A 25,132-nucleotide genomic window follows, 5' to 3' on the forward strand; every position below is an offset into this window, starting at 1 on the left:
TGGCTGTAGTCCCAACCTTTCTAATATACAGGCAGTAACGGCCATTTTGTATTTTTTCATTTCATTTTATGAAGTCTATCCTCAATTTTCTACTTTCCAAATATGAAATCAATTCTAATTAACGGAACTTTTACATCCATCCTCTTCTCAACAATCAAGATATTAGTAAATATTTTGGTTTTACTTCTCTCTTATACCACGTAAGAGTAAGGCATTTATTCGTACAGATTTTAGTTTTAGAATTTACCGGGAATAACCAGTTTGAGTTCCCCTGGATTAGAAAATGTGGTTACTTTATTCTACGGTCTGAAGTAAACTTTACTACATTCGATTTTGTAGTTTTATTTATTTAATTGTTTAAGCTTAAAGCGGCTTCATGATTTCCCTTTAACTTGGTAAAGTTAAAGTAAAGTAAAATTAAATTAATTAAAGGTAAAGTAAAATTAATGAAAGCAAGATCGTACACGTAACTTTCACGTTCAGGCGTCAAACGTGCCCCTAATGTTTTCTTACTCAACAATCCCATCCCTACCTCGAACGTAGTACGCTACCTTGGGTTCTACTTGGACAGTAGACTCACATGGAACCCACACACTAGACTCAAAAGACAACAACTAAACATAAGGTATGCACAACTAAGACGCACGATCGGACCTAAATCTAAACTAAGCACACCCAACAAACTAACCCTCTACAAGAATTTTCTTAAATCCATCTGGACTTACGGATCAGAGCAGTGGACCTCAACTAAACCTTCCAATATCTACCGCATCCTTCCAATCAAAAGTCCTCCGCCGTAAATGCTCCCTATTATGTCACTAACCTCATCCTTCTCAAAGACCTAAATATCCCTTTTGTCACCGAATCTATCCATCCACGACTCCCCAATTTCCACAAAAGCTTCTCCTGCCATCCCAATTCAACAAGCTCGAACTCTTTCCTCTGTAATCCATCCTGATAATCCACCCACGACGTCTAAAACAACGTTGGCCTCGTGATCTCCTAACCTAGACCTTTCCAGTCGCTAAAATTCCCAAGAGAGTGTCAGCACTGGCTGATTTCTCTTTTCCTGTGTCCGTACGGTTGCGGTGTGCGTCGGCTATGCCGGCCAGCTTTCGCATCCTGTATTGTACTAGTCCATTACCATTCACACTTTGCCTGGTTTATATGTATTTTTAAACAGGTAGCAAATAAATGAATTAAGAAACAAAAAATTTGGTAAAGTGAATAAATTGTAGATCTATCTTTAAAAATATAAGTACAAAAGGTGAGGGATTAGCTGATTGGTTAACGAACTGAATCCCCACGCGAGATCTCGAGTTCTAATCCATTATGCTGGCCTTAGATTTTCTCTTCTTAGAAACTACTAACAGTTCGGTGATTGATTGTGTTGTCTGTAACGAAATAACATTGTCCGGAGGCCGGCAGTGTACTGGAAACAATCCCTGGGCGCCAATAACCTCAGATGTTGACGAGCCTTAAATACAAAACAAAAACAAAAAAAAAACTCCTGGTAAATAAGAGGATCACCTGTTAATAATGCGCCTGAGATGGTGGAACGTTGCCGCCCTCCAAATCATTTATAATCTTAACACTTTGTTAAAGCCGGAGACATCTGTTAGCGTTCAACATTGTACCCCATTTAGTAGCAGGTCTTAAGACAGAACTTGCATGTCGACACGGCGGGTCGCAGCTCAATTTCTCTTTTATTAAGTTAAGGAAGGAATGCCTACAACGAAAGGATGAGGTTTTCAGACACAAAAAGAAGGCTAAAGGAAGTGCCGAAGAATGAAGAGGGCCCACTAATTTAAAAAAACGAAAAGAAGGGTGAACTTTAAGTATTTGCAAAGGAGTTTCCAGGAGGGGTGAACTAACCATCAGCAGAAACTCTTAAGGAAAAAAAATAGAGAAAGAAATATAAGGAATATGAAGTAGGGCTCAACAGTAACAAGGGGGACATTTGTTACTTCAGCGCAGGGTCCAAAGGAACTGGCAGGAATTTACATATAAAAAGGAATTATAATTCTCCTCCTCATATCAGCGGAGATGTATCCGCCCTTCAGATATGACTTTCTAATTATAACTGCCAACACCGATGTTATTGTTTGCAGGGAGGCTGTTATACTGGTTTGAAGCCAATCTGATTTATGTTAACTTAACTTAGCTACTCTTAATATTTTTGTTAGTTTAGTTTCGCTTAATCGAACAAACATTCGATTCATTGTATCATTTACTTTTATTAGATGAAGTATTGTTTACGATCAGTACATCAAATAAAATGAAATCACGATTCGTATATTTAAGCTGTACCAAAGGAAGTCGCACTTAAGATGGAATTTCGGGCGGCCTCACATAAAATAACATTGTTTTAAAAGTAATTGTTAATAGTTTTGCGATTTACAAAATAGTGCCAGTGAGATTTTTCTATGCGCCTTTACTATTAATTATTGCTTATCTAATGGCTATCCAATACGACTGAAGTATTCATTTAGAATGCCCTCATTGGAGACGATTTTACAAAACGGGTGTTGACTTAAATGAAAGACGTCTATTTTCTTTAGCTGACAGAATAGACAAATGCTTGTGCAATGCTTCTTGAGATAGAAGTAGCCGATTACTATACTGAAGCAAGCGACTGCCCCATCACCTTTCAAGAATTGAGACCCAGGATCGTTCGGTAAGTTTCAGTAAAGATTCCACTGCTTCGCCTCTGCCTGTACCAGAAGCACTCTCCGCATTACAGTTTTGAACGGGTTTTCGGTCATACTTTTAACAGAACTGGGTGCTGACCCGATGCGATTGTATGACTCCTTTCTTAGCCAGCTCGTCAGTTCGTTTATTTTTTGCATTCTTCAGACATCCTGCCGTTCCTGCAGGTGTTCCAGTCTAACAGCACACACCACAAAGGTAGCTGATGTTTCAACTAATTGGATTTAGAGAAAATAAATCGCGAACCTTCACGAACTCTACGCAACATCAGTCACATACACTCTTAAGACATCCCACAATACACTTTTCAGCTACCGTAAAATACTGATCTAGGAAATCACAATAGAAGTTTTAATCAAATTCGATTTGACATTCTAGCTTTCATGTACAATTCGGAAACAACTGAAGCAAAATATTCTAGTAATAATTAACTACTTTTTAACGTGAAGATACGCCTAAAGAATGAAATTGTTGAGCCAAAAATAGAATTCACATTTGAACCAATCAATAATGCGTACAACATCTAGAACCAGTGGTAGCATCCTACCAGTTCGCGCGAACCGTTTTTTAAAAATTATCAAACCTTAGGGAACCAGCTATTAAAAATAAATGAATTACTCTGACTTCAGTTTTGAATCATGCACCATTTTCTGCAGTGTTGCAACTGTAGACTGCCTAAGTCGGGGTACCGTACAAAATTGCAACCGTGCCGTAATCTGTGTCGCAATGGTGTACACAATAGTGAAAAAGTGGTATTTTTAATGCAAAGTGAGGCTAGGTAAGTGATTTGTTTTCACTTTAAAAAAATAAAGAATAGGTTCTCCTAGACATCACTTGACTTTATGGAATCGGTTCCCAAAAATTTAGGATGTCATCACTGTCTAGAATCTTAAATAAAAATATGTCACATTAGGTGAATACCAACAGAAGATAACCTTATTTTTGTACTTTGTGTGCACCCTGCTTAAATAATTTTCGCAACCATACCACCGAAAGTAGAGATATAACAATAAATCAGCCAATAGTGAGCAGCTGGAGGTAAATCCGTCACAGTATAATGCACTTATAGCAATAAAGCTTGATTGCAGTTATTGATTTTCTTAAACCTATTGGTGCACTGTCGGCCAATCCTCAGACATTATTTCTAATTATGGCGCTAGCGTATCCCTAATCCATTAGATTTTTCTTTCTAGTCATGAAAGTCTATACCATAGATCAAATTATATTTAAGACTTACAGAGAACAAAAATCTCCTTAACATTTCGGGACGGAAATGCTTGGAAAATGGGTTTATAATCGATTGCATGCGATAACGATTCCGGTGGATCTTTATTGCTTTGTCAATTTTTCCGAATCCAGGTCGGAACCATGGTTTCTACGTTCCGTCATGCTGAGGCTGGAGTTCCTTACTTTTCTGACACACCAACTCATCCTGAGTCTATTATTTTCAACTATGCCAATAAACTATGTCTACCAAACAGTTTAACTGCTAGATGCACATAGATTGTAACCAACCTTAGGAGCACCGGTGTTACCTCTTAGAGGAAATACGACAAATTTTGTTCGATTTCGTTTAATTTACTTTTAGGAACTCAGCAGAACGATTAGTTTGTGCCATCTACAGTCATTCGTTATTTTCTAAGCGGCTGAAACTACAAGAATGGGTTTAATAAAATACAAATTATTAGATTTTCGTAACTTCCAGTTGTCAAAAAGTCACAGAGTTTCTCATCATGCAAATATCTGATTTTAATGAGAATTCTTTGGAAAAATTGACCACCCAAAAAACAAATACAAATCGATTGTCTCTTCAAAGTAGGCTTTTATCGAAAACTAAGAGGTAACCTTACAGTTTACCTTACTAATCTTGCCTTAATATTTTGGAATTTCAGTTCTGCCTACGATGTGTAAAAACTTAGTAAATTTAAATTTTTCAGTTCGCAACCCACAGATTGTACAGGTAACAGCCACAACTGTGCAAAGTACAATCATTTTAACTTGATTAACAATCAGTAACACTTCAAGAAGAATCACGATCAGTCATTGACAAGATATTGTTTTTGAGGAATCTTGAGTTTTATTCAGTTAAAAAATTAAACAAAATCTACGCCAACGTTTCGAACTACATTTAGTGAATATCCTGATAGAATCTTTGTACATAATACGATAGACAAGAGAAACGAAACCTGAACTAGCTGACCTCCCGCTCAGCTTTACGCAGAAGTAATCTATACTTTATAATAAATTATTATTATTATTATTTATGATTATCATGTAATTAATATAAAGTCTGGAAAAATGAATAATTTTCAACAAAAAAAAAATGTTTAAACCAACGAAGTTATTTTTATTAAATGGTTGACTTTTCAAACGACCCTCGTAAATACATACATAATAAATCTAAAATCTAAGCCCTGAAGATGAATTAAACATAGTAAACGTTGGCGTAAAGATGAATTATTTAAAAAATGACCAAAACTCAGCAATAATATCAAGAAGATATTCTTAAATGCAACTAATATTGTCGGGAAATGGCCCATCGACGGTCAGCAGTGCCAATTGTTCAAGAAATCATTTCCGCCAAAACCTGTTAGCACAGCTAGCTATCTTGGTCACCATCTTGCTATCAGCTACAATATAGGGTTGCAAAAATTCTTTTTTTCTGATCAAATTTACTTTCTGTCTAGAATTTAAATTCCCAATTCGGGTCCACAATGTTTTCTTCTTCGTAGGAAAGGGGTGGTTCGTTAGTTTTACAAATATACTAATATCTAAATGGAAATGGATATCCCATAACCAGCACCAGCCAATGAGTTGAAAATCTCTCACATTAATCAGAGCAAAATTAGATTTATAAAATTCTCACATAAAAATGAAGCATACTTCAATATAAAATCAGCGTATTAATTTAATAAACAGTGTGTAATAAATTCATTAAAAATGATCAAATTAAATGAAATGGCAAGGCGATGTCAGGAAATCGAATGACCAACGTCTTCATTGGGCGTAGAGTAATTTAAAAACAAAATCTTTTACATATCATTCATCTTCTAATGATGCAGATAATGCTTTAAAATCATTAAACAAAAATATATGTTGTTTAAATCTTCTAATATATTTTCGTTTCAAAAACTATGATTCCACAAAATGAGCGTCAACATTCTTAAATAAAGGAGCAGGCTTCTTTCTAGATGGAACTATTGTTGTTTACGCTCCAATTATTTCGATAGGATTATTATTCTCTCTCTCTTTTTTTCACCAAAGAGAAGTGGACCAAAAAAAAAACATCGATAGCAGTTGATGATGAGCAAGATGATGGTAGGCATTATTTGATCGATTGGAAATAATGACGACCTGGCTGAGAAGATGACCTCTCATTGCCTCTCAGTCACTCCTGTTTGACTACTCAGCCTCTTTCTCTTTCTTTAATAAGCCAACTTGGACAAAGTAATGACCTGTGATCACCTCTAGATAATTTTAAACAACCTCATTGGCCTTCTCCAACAAACCGCTCTTATATACACATATCTACAAATTAGAAATGAGCAGTTCTTTGCATTGTTCTTTTTAACAATGTTTTATTTATTTTTAACACCAAATTACTTTTATATTCATAAAATATTAAACTAATGGTTGATGAAATTTATTCTTGAGGGGAAAGAAAATGCAATTAAAAAACATCATGGAATAAATGTTTAGGCAACAATTTCGTTTATCGAGCTAAAAGGAACAACATAATTTTTGTAGTATTTCTGCAGACTGTACGTTTTTATACAATTTTCAAAACATATTTCTCTATGCGGATGTATTTAGTTCATTGTGGAGTACCACTGTCACTGTCAGACTTTGCTTGATATAATTTTGCTTTGATTAATGTGAGAGATATTTATTTAAATTTTTCGTATAGATGCGCATTTGAGAAATCACAAAATCTGAGTGAAATTTGGACTTCTTCATTGTTATCATTACTCCAGGTCAGGCTCCAGGCGGAGCAGGATATATAACCAGGCATTTGGGATAGAGTCAACAATATGACTTTGACTAATTCGAGCGTTATAGCAAAATCCTACTGTAACTTAATAAGCTATGATTTCTTATCTATTCGGTCGAAGGCCTATGAAGATTAGTATGGAGTAATTGCTTATCTCTGGACATTAACCCGATGTGTAGTACCCCTATCTAGACAGAAATTACATTGTACTGGAGAAACATTAGACAGCGCTGTTAAGTAAATATTAGTTCTTACAATTTCCTTAAATAAATAGGATAAGTCCACTTTTCCAGCTGTCCGTCCTTTCATTTCTCCCCTTGTCCTAAAAATAGGGAGGCTCTAACCTAACCTACAATCCTTTATGATAATTTTAAGAAGTTTTGTGGTATAGTGGGTTCAATTCCTTTAATTCCTTTAGCCTTGGATCTTACTTAATTAATAAAACATTTGCTAGTTGCCTTCACCTATGACTTCTAAACTTGCTAGTTGGATTTAAAGACTGCCTGAAAACTAGGCTTTACTTTACTTTTTGCTTAACTCATTTCCACCAAAAACAGATCCACCAAATTGAGATTTTTCTTTAACTTTTCTTTTTTTGTTTGAAATGAAATAAAAACAAAAGCTCACGCTAACTGAGTCTATTAAATTGTGGCAATCAAAGTTAAATATATACATTTATCGCATTATAATAAAATGGCAATTAGCACAGAATATAATCTAATCTAGAATGGTATCTATTATTCAATTATTCAAATATGTGTTAATTTGTTGGTTCTGTGTGTGTGTATGTATTTCATAAGAGCTAAACTTTCGGTGTGTTCCTTTGATGTGTTAATCACATTTCACAGCTCTGCGCCATGGAAATTAACGAGGAAGAAGAAGAAGGAGCCACGTCAATCCCTACCCAACATTGTAATTTCATTATTATTCAAAACTTGTTACACTTAATGAAAATTAAATAATAAATACTTTAATAATAACAATCGTAATAAACAAGGATGTGATTTTTTTTAAACGTTCGTTTTTCAGACACTATTTAACGCTCATAACTTACTGCAACGATTTACAAGGAGAACTGACAGAATTTGTTTCCAAACAATCAGCAAATACGAGTAAGTATAGGTATCAAAAGAAGTTCAACATTTTATCTATTTTTTTTACTAATAATAGAGTTGTACGCATTTATAACAGCATTTACTCTATTAAACTAAAGCTGACAACTCTATTTGAACTGATTTAAATCGACCTGAATGATTTACTGTGATGTTGATCTGATTGAACTTGATTTTTTCTCCATCAGCAGTTTGCACTTGCACCTACATCACATAAATGACTTTGAGCATACAAGAGACACTTTTGCAAGAATTAGATGCACTCATTTAGATGAGTTGTGCTTGAATATTTATCTGTTTTATCTGAAACATTTTCCATTAAATGGAAAGTAAATACAAATAAGACTTTTGGGAAAGAAGAGTTGTTAGGCTTCCCTCAGAAAGTTAAATTTCTGAATATTGTACGGCTTATCAACTGTATAATATTCATATGATCAAATATTGTAACAAAATTCAAAATTTGAAGTAAACTGCTTTGTAAAGAAGTGTTTAATATGATTGGTCTAGTGCGGTAGGTAGTGTATTCTTAACCTGTAATTTAGTTAGTCCAGGGCGGAGTCCCACGTTCAAGCCAGGCAGCCAGAGCTAACGAAAGGACCAGAATATCCTTTCGATGACTTCTGGTCGCTGATCTTAAGAGATTTCTGGAGAAAACCAAGAGTCTAAAAAATAGATTTGAAGAGTCCATACACATCTCTCAAGGAGTTTATTATATCTTCCGGGAAAATAGACAATTATCTTCTTCGCCTAACCACTTTAATCCTGCAGATTCCTTAACACTGGCCCTCATCTTTGTTATATACCCACTGAAAATCACAAAATAATGTTGTTCTTTTTTTTTTTAAATGAAAATAATTATATGAAGTGAGTCTAACAATTAGTATCAACGTCAACCTCCCCAGTTAAGTTTTTTAAATCTCCACCATTAGCAGAATAACAACAATACTTGAGAACCCTAAACAAGCAAGATTAGTTTTTACACAGGAATTCCTTTAAGGTCAAGTTAGTTTTTTACAAACGACAAATAATTGTAAAAGTAAATAGTTCTTGACAGTTCCAGTAAAAAGTTTTTTTCATGTCTATCAGCTTTCAATAGAAATAAATCAAAATAAAAATAAAAAAACAAATATACTATAGAATTTTATTAAATATTAATACAGAAACTTGTGAGCGAGAAAGAGAGAAGCAACAACAACAACAACAATCGATTGGTGAACTGCGGCCAAGTGCGCGTGTTGTCAGTCCACACTGTCATAATCAATTATACGTCACTCCGTCAGCGCCATATTACAGAATTATACACTTTTACCATATTTGTCATCTGTCCATCGTGTTTCTTATATGCACCAGTAATATCGTGGACAGAACTAGTACCCTTTCTTTTTTCACCAACTGACTGCTTCGAACATACTATCTACCAGGAAAACTGAATAATTTTAGTTTCCTTTGTTTTTTTTTAAGAATTTCAATTTTGGAATATACGAGGGTCGTTTGAAAAGTCCGCGCCAAAATAAAAACTACTTAATTTTTTGGGGTAAACCTTTTTTATTTTTCTACATAGTCTCCTTTTAGGCTTATACACTTCGTCCAACGCTGCTCTAGTTTGTTGATCCCTTCCGAATAATAGGATTTGTCCAAGTCTGAAAAATAGCCATTCGTTTCTGCAATCACCTCCTCGTTTGAATAAAATCTTTTTCCCGCCAGCCATTTCTTCATATTGGGGAACAAATAGTAGTCCGAGGGAGCCAAGTCTGGAGAATAGGGGGGATGTGAAACGAGTTGGAACCCTATTTCCATTAATTTTGCGACCACAACTGCTGAGGTGTGAGCTGGTGCGTTGTCGTGATGGAAAAGGACTTTTTTTGTGGGCCAATCGTGGGCGTTTTTCTTGCAGGTCGGTTTTCAAACGGTCCAATAACGATGAATAATATGCACCTGTAATAGTTTTACCCTTTTCCAGATAGTCGATGAGGATTATTCCTTGCGAATCCCAAAAGACAGTCGCCATAATCTTTCCGGCCGAAGGAACGGTCTTCGCCTTTTTTTGGCGCAGATTCCCCCTTGGTAACCCATTGTTTAGATTGTTCTTTGGTCTCAGGAGTGTAGTGATGTATCCATGTTTCATCCACAGTGACGAAACGACGCGGATTAAAGTCCTGCGGATTCTTCTGGAACAGCTGCAAACCGTCCTTGCAACACTTCACACGATTTCGTTTTTGGTCAAGCGTGAGCAATCGCGGCACCCATCTTGCGGATAGCTTTGTCATGTCCAAATGTTGATGCAAAATATTATGTACCCGTTCATTCGACATGTCCACAGCACTAGCAATCTCACGCACCTTCACTCTTCTGTCATCCATCACCATATCATGGATTTTTTCAATGATTTCTGGAGTAGTAACCTCAACAGGGCGTCCAGAACGTTCAGCGTCACTTGTGCCCATATGGCCACTCCGAAAATTTTGAAACCACTTATAAACTGTTCTAATCGAAGGTGCAGAGTCACCATAATGTTTATCAAGCTTCTCTTTAGTCTCCTGAGGCGTTTTGCCTTTCATAAAGTAGTGTTTAATCAACACACGAAATTCTTTTTCGTCCATTTTTTGAAAATCACTCGACTTCCTCGATTCAAACGAATGCCAAACACAAAGAAATAGACCGATCTGGCTGAAACTTGGTGTGTGTTCTTCCAAGAGATGCTACTAACTAAACATAACCTCGATACGCGCCAGTGGTGCTATCTCTCTGACTTTGCACGGACTTTTCAAACGACCCTCGTAAGATACTGAATTTAAAATCTCTTTGTACTAGAAGCGCCAACAAAGTCAGGTGTGAAGACATCTTTCTCTATCTCTCCATTTGATGAGGTCAAGTGACAATAAATGTGTATCGGTATTGTGGTAACGCTTAGAATGAGTATTTTGCCTGCAAACAGTCAGTCTGTCTGTCTGCACTAAATTTTACAAGAATTTTTAATTTTATGAAAAAATAAATCAGAAGTTCTGGACAATATTGAAATTAAAAAAAAAAATTGTTTTTATACCAGGCCTGACGTTCGTCGCAATGCGTAGACTTCAGCTTTATTTGACAGAATTAAAGTGTGGGTCATCGACTATTCTTCTAACAATGGCTCTCGAATAAAGAGCATCTCAGATGATAGTTAAAGGTGTGCTTTAACAGGTAGTTTACACAATTAGTGTAGTTAACAGTTCTAGATTAGAACACATGGTGTTCTGAATTCCACATGATTTCAAAATCTTTCTCTTATAAATTACAATTCACTGAAATTACTTCTGACTACACTTCGTAGTGCATACAATGAATGACTAACAGAAATGTTAACAAAATGAAAGTAAAAATGTAATCAATGTAGAAAATGGGAATAGTTCAGTGTTCATGAACACAATGAACGGCATATTTGCTCCAATTTTGATACGAAGCGAAGCAACGTTTGCTTTTATTCACTGTTAATAAAAAATTACTCGCAAAAGAGTTACGTGGCAAGATGTGGTTACATGGCTTAACAACGTTAAGCACTGCATTTCTGCGAGGCATTACCGGTTAACCTAAATTCGACAATCAAAGTACTTTTTAACGTTCGACGTGTGTTAACTTTACACTTACCTGTTCACGCAAAGAAGAAAACATTTGCTGGGGAAAAAAAAAATTGGTTAAACTGATGGAAACTGATGGGTATTTATGATTTTGATTTTTTACAGCAAGAATCCTTGCAGCGAGAGTGATGTGCAATGGTGAACTTGGAGCTCAATAAATCGATATATTGAGGTGTTTAAAAATAATGCTGATCTCAAGACTCAGGAAATGGAAATTCCAGTTACCACAAGAGATGAAAGAGGAGAAGACTTAATCGCACATTAGACGAGAGATCGATGAAATATCGAATTAAATAGAATTCCCCTTTAGTAAATAAATAAAAGTATAAGATTAAATAAAATAAGCACACAATAAGATATTTCAAAAGATATAAAAAGCGAGTACAACAATAAGAGCGAGTACAACAATAAGAGCGAGTACAACAATAAGAGCGAGTCCAACAATAAGAGCGAGTACAACAATAAGAGTGAGTACAAATTCCTAAATTTTCAGTTTTTTGTTAGATTTCATTAACACTTTTTTTTTACTTCCTTTAGAATTAAGCTTTGCATTATTGAATCTCATCTCATGCATCAGTTAATTGGAACAAAGAATCAAATTATATTTAATTATACTTGCGTCCATTCCTATGCAGTCTTGTTAAGATGAAATTTATTGCACTGAATGCAATTTATTTGATTTAATAGACACTCTAACGATGTTGGTAATACTCGTACATACGCCAGTAATTATATTGAGTAAATACCTAAATCATTAAATTTTCTTAAAAGATGCACTTAATAAAATTACCCAGAATAGAATCATTGATTTCTACAACATCAGAAATATTAATATTACAGTCATTTGTAGAGTAATTAATGAATTTCTATTAGATTAATTAAGTTTGGAATACTTCTCGGACAAAGTGACCAGATGTACCTATATTCTGTACGGCAATATTTTTGAAAAATGAAAGATTAGAACAACAATAGTTAACGTCTAGTATTAGCAACAATAAATCCGATTTTTGGTGGTTTGAAAATCGACATTTTGACATTTTATAATAACAGCGGCAAACATTTTGCAGTTTGGATTAATATCTGTCGGTCGGATTAATAAATTTATTCATTAGTACTAGTTGAAAGTAATTATAAATTTTAACAGATAAGACAAACTTATATAAACACAATTGTGAAATTAAACTTACATTATTAAGATTGAAACTTAAAGTGAGTATGGGTTGTAACTAGAATGAAATAGTGCAAAACTCTTATAAAAACCAGTAGAAAAAATAGTAATGTATCAAAGACGAGAAATAACGTAATTTAATTTATAAGTCGAATTCCTCAACATCTAGGTTTCTGTAAGAAGTGAGAAATGTTTAAAAATGCAATGAGATGTAATCTAGGATTGTAAATTGGTCTAAAAATATTTTTCAAAGCTCCAACAGTATTATAGAAGCTGCCAACAAATAGTACTTCTTCAACGACAAATTGTAAAGAAGTTCAATATTTGATAGCAAAGGTATTTGATTCGAACTGTGTAGCCTACGTTTTAACTTACAAGCCATTTCAACAACAGTCAGTGATTTCATTTTTAGAGGGATAATCAATGGCGGAGATAGCCAACCACTTTGAAGATACATTAATGCAGTACTAGACCTTAAGAAGATCTTCGCTATCTGAGTATAGACTGAAATAAAATTAGGTATAGCCGTGCGAAGAACGAATAATCGATTAATGAAAAATCTTTGAAGTAGATATTCTCCCACCTAAACTCGAGTATTAGATAGGCCGAGAAATTATGTTAAAAAGTTAATAGATAAAAGAGGTACAGTATCAGGCCAGATAAAACCCGAACTGACGGTGCAAGAACTCTATCGGCCGAAGATGTTTTCTCAAAGAGAGTTGTGCTGTTAGAGTTATCTGCGCCTAAGTATTTAAGTAATTGTTTCCGACCTCAACTTGAGGGTCAAACGAAAACCATGTTTCAGTATCCGCTACCCGTAGAAAACATTTTTTTACAAGTGAGATTAACGGAAAGTTTCAGCCGTCACGAACGTTTAAATTACGTCGCAAATTTACCGGATTTCTCAGCAAGAAGCACTAATAGCATTGAATATTTTCCAAGATATCGCTTAACATTTAAGAAAAGTACTTTAATAAATTCTTTATTGATTGATTACGTGAACAGAATCATTGCTCATCCTGAAGAAGTGGTCTCGGACAAGTGTTCTCTCGTTACGAGGATACACTGTCCATCACCGGTCAGTGAGCTGTAACAAGCTAACATCTGAGGGCCAGCAGATGGATACGAATTCATGATCTCCGAGGAAGAGCCCGTAAGCTACCCTCAGAGCGAACCTTCCCTACCGTTCTCTGCTTTAAAACTATTTGAATATTGATTGCTATAATTGAAATAAAGAGGTTTATGTCCACTAAATTTATTATGGTGAAATTTGGAAAAATACTTTTATTCATACTATTTACTGCTTATTCGCTAACATTAAGGCAGCAATTCCGGACGGAAATGATAGTTGAGGCGCGGAAATCCTGAAATTTCTGCAGAAATGTTGAAGTGAGGTATTCATAAATTGAGTAGGGTAGAATCTTAATCAGAAAAGAAAGATTATTGCTTGGAACTTGTATTAATAGAAAATGAAGTTGAGCTGGTAATATTAAGGTTGTCACATTTCTATTGCATTGAAGAAGATTCCTCTCTACCAACTCGTAACGACACTGAGACTGTTGATGTTTTGTTATCCCAGGAGGAAGGCAGTATAACCCAGAGGAGAATGTGAAGAAATCACAGCCTAATCAAACTTCTGAGTTTCCGGAAGTGACTCTGACTGCTGCTCAGAACACTTAGACCTTTACTCTACAAGAATAAAGGAATAAAATATTGCACGAAAGATCCTGTTTATCTATTGAGTCCATGGTCATGCCAGAATGATATTAGAATTCACTTTAAGAAGATATTGCATGCAGATTCCTCCATTTAGGTTTTATCATAAAGAAGCCATGACTCATAGTAAGCAAAAATAAAATAAAAAAACTTTAAGAAAGAACTTTTTGAAAACCAAAGACATAAAAACTAGCGAAATGTGATAAAAAAAACTCCAGTTCTAAAATTTACGCATTTTCCGTAATTAAATTTCAGTTTATTACCCAATTAGAATGTTAGGAAAGTTCAGTTATAGCTTGTGGCTGGACGTTAATTGGTTAATATCCAGTAGATAGCTCCCACCTGCTGTTATTACTTTTACCAGATAGTTTTCACATTAACATTCGCTCTCCATTAATACCAGTTAATTATAACTTTAATCGCCATTATGTTCATACTCTTATATGAATAACTTGATTATTCGGGATATCTGTTTAATCGCTTTCTTAAAAATTAATATATTTTTTTATTTACAATTATTTCTATACAATTTTTCTTTTTCTTTTTTATTTTCTAATAGACTTTGAAGAGCCAAAAGTGGCATCTAAACTCTTAATGGTTCACTCCAAACTCTACAGAGAACTGTTTACATCTTCCGTAAAAAGTAAGATCTAAGTCAATTTCTGTGGGTTACTGAAAGTTTAACAGCATTTTAAAAGCGCCGGTTTGTTGGAAGAAGATAGGAGTTGTCAATACAGAAAAGTTCAAAGCTGCCAGGCGCCAGGAAGCAACAGAAGATGGCCTGGATCAAGGAAAAGATGAATAAAGTTTGTGATTCTAGACTGATTCGAACTATTCAAACTTTACAAGAATATTCTAATATATCTTCTCGAGGTTCATGGAGTTTAAGTTAGCAAACAAACGTAACACGTTAGTGTTTAGGATTGAACTAGCGAGGATTCTGTCATAATAAAAAACAACAACACCGCTTTTATGCCAACGTTTCGACAAATTTACTGTCTTCATCAGAGTTGGTTGAATTACAAAAAAAGGCAATAAATTTGTCGAATCATTGGCGGTAAAGACGGAGTTGCTACTTTTAATTTTGGCCGAATCCTCGCTACTTCAATCCTAAATATTATTAGTTTACAGTCTCTAAAAGTTCATACAGTACCATGTTAGTTTAAGCTGGCTGATAGCGTGCTCTAATATCCGCTTTGCAATCTACCGATTGTAGGTGAACTTCATAACAGTGTCCACTTCTAGCGAACTTAAGATTTAGTTATTCTCATATTTAAACTATACAATACTTAGATCTGCTTAAGTAGGTCTAATAAAGTTTCTATTTCATGCGTATAATAACAGAATATTTATTTTAAGTGAAGTTAGTTAACAGTTCCAAACTAAAACTTAAGATACATAACCAAATAAATACTAATAACTAAAAAAGTTATAATCTCTCTCTAATTTTATTTAATTTTGTTGGCATATTTCAGAAATAGTTTTTTCAAATTAGGTGAAGTCTGCTGGGTTTTTTGTCTGCTGATGTTTTATTGTAATTTCAATTTAGTTTTTGTGCGAAGCTCTCCTGAAAGTTTCGAACCAAGGCATGTGCGTTTTGTTTCAAAAATGCTTAACTAAATAAACATACCATGTTGGTTTAAGCTCAAGGAAACCCGCCAAAGATCCAGAACTCTGCATTCATCACGTCTTTAGTAATCATATTTAGGTGCAAGAACTATATCAAGTAAATCGTTTCGGATTTTTCTTCGTGGATTATTAGATATGGATTTATAATAGCCGACAACTTTAATAATACTTACTTTAATAATAATACTAGTTTTCTTTTCATCGCATTCATTGCATCGATCAATTCCACGCAGTTGAAAGTCACGTTCGCCAATCTGTTTTGTATATTTCTCATCATAAACCGTAAATGCTACTCTTAGGTCCGTAAAAGACGTCTAGAGTGAAATTGGGGCAGCAAAATGGTTTCAGCGAACTTACAGGCGAGCTCGAACTCACTCTTAGATAAAACTCTTAGATATTAGTCTTAGATATTGACTCTTTACTGGCGACTGCATTTTAGCCATGAACACTGACGATTCAGGGAGCCACAATAGATCTTTTAGGAATAAGTTGAGATAGAGAGGACTTCTACAACGTAAGAACTCTTTCTGGGATATTACTATACGCTGGGGATTGATCAAATTACGCTATCTATGTTCTTATTCCAATTTATTTTTAAAATTATTTTTGCTTACTATGAGTCACGGCTTCTTTTTGATAAAACCTAAATGGAGGCATCTGCACGAAATATACTCTTGAAGTAAATTCTAGTATCACTCTGGCATGACTTGATAATCAGGATCATTCGTACGATATTTTATTTCTTTATTCTTGGAGAGTAAAGGTCTAAATGTTCTGAGCAGCAGTCAGAGTCACTTCCGGAAACTCAGACGTTTGATTAGACTATGATTTCTTCACATTCTCCTCTGGGTTATACTGCCTTCCTCCTGGGATGACAAATCATCAACAGTCTCAGTGTCATCTCAAGTTGGTAGGGATGTATCATTAAATATTGTTAATCAATAATTATTACTGGTTGTTTTCCCACATCGGTTAGTTAGTACGAAGCGCACTTCAAAGTAGTTTATTTATTTAATTATAAATTAACATATTTTCTTGTACGAAATTTTAAGCTACAAAATGGCGAAGTTATCAAGAATTTATTAAATTATAATTTTCTTTAAGGAAGAGATTATAATAATGGTATTCAAGGCATGTCCATCTATCCAATATACTAATTTAATATAAACATAGTACAAAATTTTATTCAAATATCGATTGTTTTCAGTGTAATAACTAATTTGTAATGGCGCCCCCCTCCATCATTACTCCATAATATTCAATGCAAATTGGTGTAAATATATTCTTAATAATATGTCAACTTGGAGTTAGTATATTATCCTGCCATATTGTAAGCTATTGTGTTAAAACCGTTTCCATTCTCGGATCTCAAATATAGTAATTATGGAAATAATTTCTTAAATAAAATATGAGAGTTAAAATTTATTATTTACGATTATTGTGTTTATTCGATTCAATAGAGTAATCCTCTCTTTATGATTTTTGTTCTTCTTCTTAACCAAGACTACGTTTTAGTCAAAATTCCCAAATTGTTCATGTCTGTTTGCTACCGCATTTCTAATGTACAAGTGTCAGTCGATAGTAAATTCTATGGCAGTAAACCTTACTAGAAATTATAATATTAGAATAACAATTGAATGTGTTACCAAATTATGAAATTTAGATCAACCAATGAAATGCTATTTTACAGAGCAGTTTTTCCAATATTCTCGCTAAAGCTATCTGTGATCTCTTTGTGGTTGTCTTTGTAAATAGTACTATATTATATTTGTTCCAACTTTTTTCTGTTTTTATGGAGTATCTGCGGGGGGCGCTTATGTTCAAATTCCCCCCAAAAATTGTAAAACGTTCACGTAACTTTTTCTTTTTGCAATTGTTACTCATAATTTTCAATTTTTTTTTTTTTTTACTTAAAAGAATACATCTTATAAATAACATCATAGTGGGGTAGTCGATCCTGTACGTTTCAGATTTATGATATCGTTCTGATAGATTGAGTCATTAGGTCATTACCGACTTCTTCCGTTTTATTTAAACTTCTACTAATCTCTCTTTTAAGAATTACAATACATGCCTAACGTGTTCGCTCAATGCATCTAACTTAGAGTTCCATCAATGCTATAAGCTTGAGAGTTCAATCAATGCTTTAAACTTATTATTCCTTTAATACTTTAAGCTTATTATTCCTTCAATGCATTTACATATATCTTAAATTGTAGGTTTCTACGAGAACCATATCTTTGCGTAAAAAGTCTTTTTACTGGAATCCTTATGATTACTTCCAGGCATTTTCAGGTTAACGGATTCGGCCAAAACCTTTAAGTCCGAAAATCTAAACGGAATGTCAAGCTTCCGTCTTTTTGTGATTTTAGTTTGTGAGATATTCTGTTTGAAAACACCCCAAAATCCCTAAAATCCTGTTTCTTCTCCAAGGAACCTCATGTATCTCCAATGAAAGCTTATTATCATTAACTAATTTGTTTTAAAAAAGCCGAGCATCAAACAAAAGTTTGTTAGGACAATTATGTAAATTGACCATTTTCTTATCTACTCTAAGAGTCGTAAAATGTTTAAGAGATGGCGAACATTTTCCTAATAATAAGTTTTCTTCTACTCTTACTTTATCAAGATTATGAAACACGCAAAGATATGCAAATAATCTTATTAAAACTAAATTTAAATACCAAATTAAATTTATAAGCGAAAAAGAAATCTAAAGGCTTTCCCCACTCGAATTATTGATTCATTTTTGTAGCACCCATTTGCTTTGTAGATTTTTTTAATTTTTCATGTCGTTTTTAAATCATAGCTTAGAGTCATTAAATCACCACAGCTCAAAGATTAATAACTTTCTTACAACTAACTACAAAGAACAGGCCGAACCAAACAGTATATGTACAATCTGGTCTTGCGGCACAATAATATTTTAATCTAGAATTCAAAACTTTAAATCTCGCATAAAGTTTACGCTTTAGCGTTATTTTCGTTACCGATGGGATTAAAGCACAGCTGATCTAATTTTATATTTTCACCTACGCCAAAAAAAAAGCAGCTTCTCAAAGCGTTCCACTTTAAATATTGGAAAAGTAAGCGCTTCGAACTCTTCTGATATTTCACCTGAAAGACAGACAATGTTGGAAAAAGTACGCGCTTCGAACTCTTCTGATATTTTACCTGAAAGACAGACTATGTTGAAAAAAGTACGCGCTTCGAACTCTTCTGTTATTTCACCTGAAAGAAAATGTTGGAAAAAGTACGCGCTTCGAACTCTTCTGATATTTCACCTGAAAGACAGACAATGTTGAAAAAAGTACGCGCTTCGAACTCTTCTGATATTTTACCTGAAAGACAGACTATGTTGAAAAAAGTACGCGCTTCGAACTCTTCTGTTATTTCACCTGAAAGAAAATGTTGAAAAAAGTACGCGCTTCGAACTCTTCTGATATTTCACCTGAAAGACAGACAATGTTGGAAAAAGTACGCGCTTCGAACTCTTCTGATATTTTACCTGAAAGGCAGGTCAATGTTGGAAAAAGTACGCGCTTTGAACTCTGTTATTTCACCTGGAAGACAAGCAATGTTGGAAATGTACGCGCTTCGAACTCTGTTATTTCACCTGAAAGACAGCAATGTCGGAAAAGTACGCGCTTCTAACTCAGGTGAAAAACTGAAATATTCTATTTCTTCTTCTGCCTTCTGAAGGTTACAGGTTTCTTTCCTTCTCAGAATAATTTGACGTGGCACAGATTCAACTACATTGAGTAGAATAGAGATAATTTTTCTTCAATGTTCTTGTTCGCCAAAATATAATAACTATAATATAATAAATACATTAAATAATATAAATATAAAAACGTTGCTTTGTTAGATAATACTGAAGAGGAACTAGTGGTGCTCGGAGAGAAATCTATAGACACACCAATAATTCTCATTTTTTAAACCAATTCATTCCTTAGCCTCACCTTTTTAATTGGAAGCAGAATTAAAAAGTTAAATTTATAAGATCAGTTTTAGAAATTAAATTAAAATATTGTCCCTTAAAATAATAACAAATTTAGAAAAACATTCCTATCGTTGTCTCCATTCAGGAATTCAGAACTGCAAGAATATTGTGAATCTAACTTAAAAATTACACGGAAAACTTCAAAACCAAATAATTATTGTCAGACAGAAATAAACTAGATATTTTATTTTAAATAGGACTATAAACTATAAGTCTTTAATAGTTAATGCCAACCAACAATAACATTATCTTAGAAATGAAAAAAATAAGAGATTATTTTTATAAAATTACTTATTCATTAGAACAGGTTAAAGTAAACAAACAAATAAATAATATGTCTTAGATAAATAGTAGATTTAATAAATTATCACTATTTGATATGGAGACAGATAAAATACAATAATGTCAAAATAAATACTAGGATAAAAAATGAGTAGCTATTTATTTAGATGTAGATAGATAAATAAATAAATAGATGTATAAATAAATCTATTTTAAATTGCTTTTTACTAGTTCTGTAACGATTCTAGGTTTTTATATTGTTTTGATAAGTGAATCAATTAAAAGTAAATAAATGTTGCTAAACTAACTATTTCATTGAATGGTTTTAAAGAGAAGAAACTTACTGGTTTATACTTCATTAAAATTTCATTTAAATAATTTTTTTATAACCCAATATTGCCAATTTCAATATATTACTTAAATTGATGTGTTCATCAAACTTTTTATCTTCTTCAATAAATTTGTATTTCAAACTTGTGAGCTCTAGCAATAAATAAATCACTTTTATCGCTAAATGAATGCAAAAAACTCAATTCCAAACAATTTTTATTTAATGAATGGTTTCGCTGAATTTTAATGTTATTATTAAGGAAGTATTTTCAAGAACGGTTGATTCTAATTATAATAAAAGCTTTGCGGTAGTTGGCGCAAATGTAATTTATTTCATTTTAAATTTAATTAAAGAGAGAAAAAAGTTAATTGATTCCTTGGTACTCGCAATGAAGTCTTCTGATTTATTTCAAAGTTAAAGAAACACTCTTTAAACGAATATGAGAATAATTAAGGTACTAATTGGATAAGTAACACAAATCCCAAGATTAATTAAGAATGAATCAATTTTGTGACCAATTCATTCTGTGAATATAAAATAGTCTTCTAGAATTTCATGAGGTACTAATCTGAAAGAATCATTGTTCTACAAATCTCAGATTAAATTCTTTAATGAATTTATTTTATGTATATTTCTGAAACAGTTTCAAGAGGAAGGAAACAATTCCAAATTTTATGTTAATACTGTTGTTAGTTCTCAGATAATTTAATCAATTCTGTGAATATTACCGTTGTTGTTCTGTGTAGTACTTGAAAAACAACGGAGGTGATTCCCAAATTAATTTAATTTTGAGGTTACTTTTGTTTCAGTTTCGAGTCAAAATAATCCAACGCTTAGCGCTAACTGATTGAAAGCACAGGTTAATTAATTCTGAAGATATTTCCTTGTGGTACAGCTATAACAGTGTCAAAGCTTTTCTCAAGATTAAATAAATTAATTCTAGTCGAATTTCATCTAACTATTAGGATCAGTTATTAATTTTTGCCAAAATTATCGACTACTAGGATGTACTGTTTTCAATTTCTTGACACTAAAGTTTATAACCTAATGGTTCCTCGAACGTATCCATGCAATAATGCACTATCAAATATTGGTTTAAAGATGGAGTTGCGTGGTGTTACGTTCTTAGTTGGATATAATGAAAGGTTAGAGGACAATGTCGATGTAAGAGTATGCCAGATATACTGACCTATAATACGGAAAGGGCTGAGGAACGTGCAGGTCCATAGGCAGGGGCGTGTTGTGCGCGGGGGGTGGTGCACCAGGATACTCGCCGGGATGATGGTGATGATGATGGTGATGGTGGTGATGGAATCCGGCGGCCGCCCCCAGGACGGCGGCCGTGGCCCAGGGAGAGGCCAGCCCGCCTCCAGCTGGACCCGGCTCCAGCCTTCTTCTCTTCCTTCCGCTGCTGCCAACCAAACGACCGCGTAATCACTTACACACAAAAAAATAATTGTTTTCAAATTCCCGTACACTTTTATTCTTTATTCTTAATAGTCCCAGAATTGATTTATTTTGATTTTTATCTTTCTAAATTTCGTTTTACTTACAATTTCTTAAATTTCTCTCTAACTTTTTGATTTTTCCCTTATTCGCGATAAAACTACATGCACGATTTGAAACACCAAATAATTGTTACAAAAAAAAAAAAAAAACAAACCTATTTATGAAAATCAAAGACACATTTGGGATGATAGAAACTAAACACTTCCTCGGAAAAAAAATTTGGAAACGATTACGAAGTTCTTTAATTTAGCGTCGAAGAACTAACACAGCATACCGCGATGATAGGGGCCGAAACACGGACTGAGCCGGTCGAAGGTGTCGCCAAGAAGGCGTGGTCATATGGAGGAGGTGCTTCAGCTGGAAGGTGGTTGTTGGGGGCCGAGTATTCAGTTATAAACACCAATCCAGCAAGAGGTTTCAGGCAGGAACCGGAATCCCCACCATTTCTACTCCAATAAGACAACATCTCATACTTTCCTTCGACCCTCACCGTGTTGTATACACGATCTCCCCACACCAAGAAAGCCCACCGTACGGGGCTCCTCGGTTGTCATTTATTAATGATATACCTTAAAGAACTTTTTCTCTTATCTTTTCCTCTCTGATAGCGCACCAAGATCATATTTATTGAAGATAGATATTATTATTTAAAATACTCTTAATCTGAGAAAATGTTGCAAATCTGGTACAATAAATTGTATTTCTCTTTGAATATTTTTAAATTTAAGTGAGATAAAATAGGATGCTTAAATTCAATTTTTTTGCTAAAACAGGAAGTTTATAAGTAAAACAACCATGCATTAACTTAATTGATAGGAGGTTTTTTAAAATGGAAAAATAAATCTATTTCTTGCTATTTTTTTATAAAATAAACTAACACTTCCTGAGTAATTTAAGGCATTGTAAATGAAGAGGAAAGAGCGAATTAAAGCAAAATCTAATTAAGCGGTTGGCGAATCTTAGAACTCTATTCTGAAAATTTTGTCGCACTTCAATACTGTTTTCTTCGCATTGGCTGATACGATTTTACTAATTATTTTTTCTGCCAATTCAAGTTTTTGAATTGTTTAATTAGACTACATATAATCAATTCATTGGTTTGCCAAAAATATCTATTGGCTGCTGAACTTTGACAGCACTGCTTGTGGCTAACATGAATACATCATGCCAGTGCTTGTTTCAGCCTATTATATTGCGCCTTTCAAATTGGTACAGATGCTTCTAGGCTAGGTTAAATAGATTCATTAATGGATCCCCTTGCTTCATTCCAGTTATTTGACCCTTCTTTTACTACTTAGAAAGGTCACTCGACAAGCCTAACCAGCTTCTTGTGCACTTGTAACATCGATCCTCCGTAGTCCATTCATAAATTCGTCCACCAAGTCATCGTTACCAGATCGCTCAGAGACGACAGTCCACTCATGATTCTTCAGTGCTCTACGAACAACCACCAAAGACCTCTGGAAGGGCACGTGCAACTGTGGTCTGAAGACTTAATCACCGCATAATAAAGTAGTAATTACTTTACACACCACTCAGTAAGTCTTTTCCTCTAAAACTATTACAGTCATGGAAGCTTTTCTTGTGGATGAACAAATTGCAACAGCGGACTATTCACTGAGAGTTTTCTCCTTTACCCATATAACCACTATAAGATCTTCAGCGCGTTTTCTCAACATCCTCCCCGGCATGTATTTGAAGTTCCGCATTAATTTCATGTAGCAGAGCTCAGAAGATTTGTAGTTTTGAAGGGAGTTATTTCTGTTATCTCTCCTATCATAGTTTTGGAAGGTCTGTCTTTTCCACTGCAATTTCTTCGACCGCAATATTACCATCCAAGTCTCTACAAAGATTGATTCCTTTTTTTTCTCAATCTCTCTGGTTCCTCTTTGTAATTTTCGAGAACTTTTATTGGTAATTATCTGCCAGTTCTTCCACTTTTCTTGCTTCTTCTTCCTTTTTCTCTTGCTTAACACAGTCTTAGTCAATTTCTAGTGGCTGTACAAGCAGTCTTGTAGTCTGCATTGTTTCTTTGCGTCATCTTCTTTCTCGCATCACTCCATTCCAGCAACGCTTTATGACTGTCTTCATCGAACCATCAATTCTTCTTTTCCTTTACCTTCAATTCTTTTTCCATTGTTTCTCTTATAACTTTCTTTATTATATCCCAATCCCTGAATATATATCTTCTTCCTCAACATCTCTGATTACTTCTTTTTCTCCAGGAAAAGTAAGACACCTGGGAAGTTACAAGGTGTTGGAGGAGGTTTTACCTTTCCCACAATCATTAGGATGACTGAAGAAAGCTCAATAGCTTTTGAAACTATAAAAGTATTTAGACAAAAGTTACGCTTCTTTTACTGGACGATAACTTGCTTCCGTACACTCATACTTAGAATACTTTGATTACATGTATTTGTGTAGGATGAGACTCGAAAGTCAAATATGTTGCGCTTTAAAAGATCTATTGTTACTTCTTTAGGTGTCCGTGATTGTTCGCAGGATATCAGGATTGTGGGAGTTTGGATGTTTCTGTGGTAATGCTGAAGGCTTGCCACACGGTGGCAAGATGTTGGTAAGTCCACTTCTAGCTTAATAAGTTATGGTTTTCAACTAATTTAGTTACAAAAATAGTAACTAAGTATGGTAGTACAAACTATAACTAAACGGTTCCGTTAAATTCTGAATCAGAACAGACCTGCACTTTCCCAGGATCTGCTTTTTCTTTGATCTTTTTGAAACTGGCCAAAGTTAGTAACATGAAAGAATGCTCTTGAAGTAAAATGAAGTTAAAAAAAGCTATTCAGCTTTGAAATAGATAAAAAAAAAAACTGTCATTTTTATTTGTAAGGTATAACAATGTACTTCAGTTTCTAAGAACTAAAAGCAACTGTTACATAAAATGTTACATTTACTCTATTAAGATACACTTTTTAGATAAGAAGATTACAATTCTGCATTAGTTACTCTATAATTCTAAAGTGGAATCAATAAACCTTATATGTGAAACTGATTGTAATAGTAAATAAAATAGGTGCCGACATCAAAATTTAGATTTTCATTATGGT

At 34.1% G+C, this 25,132-nt stretch overlaps 1 protein-coding gene and 1 long non-coding RNA gene across 3 annotated transcripts in view; one reads left to right on the top strand and one right to left on the bottom strand.

Annotated features, from left to right (window-relative positions):
- The window catches only part of trh (PAS domain-containing protein trachealess), a 350,233-nt gene extending 327,863 nt beyond the window's left edge, over window positions 1–22,370 (bottom strand). For both annotated transcript variants that reach the window (XM_074129109.1, XM_074129093.1), the window contains exon 1: window positions 21,745–22,370. In XM_074129109.1, coding sequence (XP_073985210.1) covers window positions 21,745–21,782 — 38 coding nt within the window. In that variant the 5' untranslated portion in view covers window positions 21,783–22,370. The remainder of the gene's footprint in view (window positions 1–21,744) is intronic.
- Window positions 7,528–11,997, top strand: LOC141451287 (uncharacterized). The gene is made up of 3 exons (XR_012456660.1): window positions 7,528–7,612; window positions 7,730–7,812; window positions 11,532–11,997. It is a non-coding gene; the product is annotated as an uncharacterized lncRNA (long non-coding RNA).
- Window positions 22,371–25,132: the final 2,762 nt, after the last annotated feature.

The sequence above is a fragment of the Rhodnius prolixus genome, unplaced genomic scaffold, assembly GCF_049639745.1.
Source record: "Rhodnius prolixus isolate KJV_2025 unplaced genomic scaffold, Rpr scaffold_1, whole genome shotgun sequence".
NCBI classification, from domain to species: Eukaryota; Metazoa; Arthropoda; class Insecta; order Hemiptera; family Reduviidae; genus Rhodnius; species Rhodnius prolixus.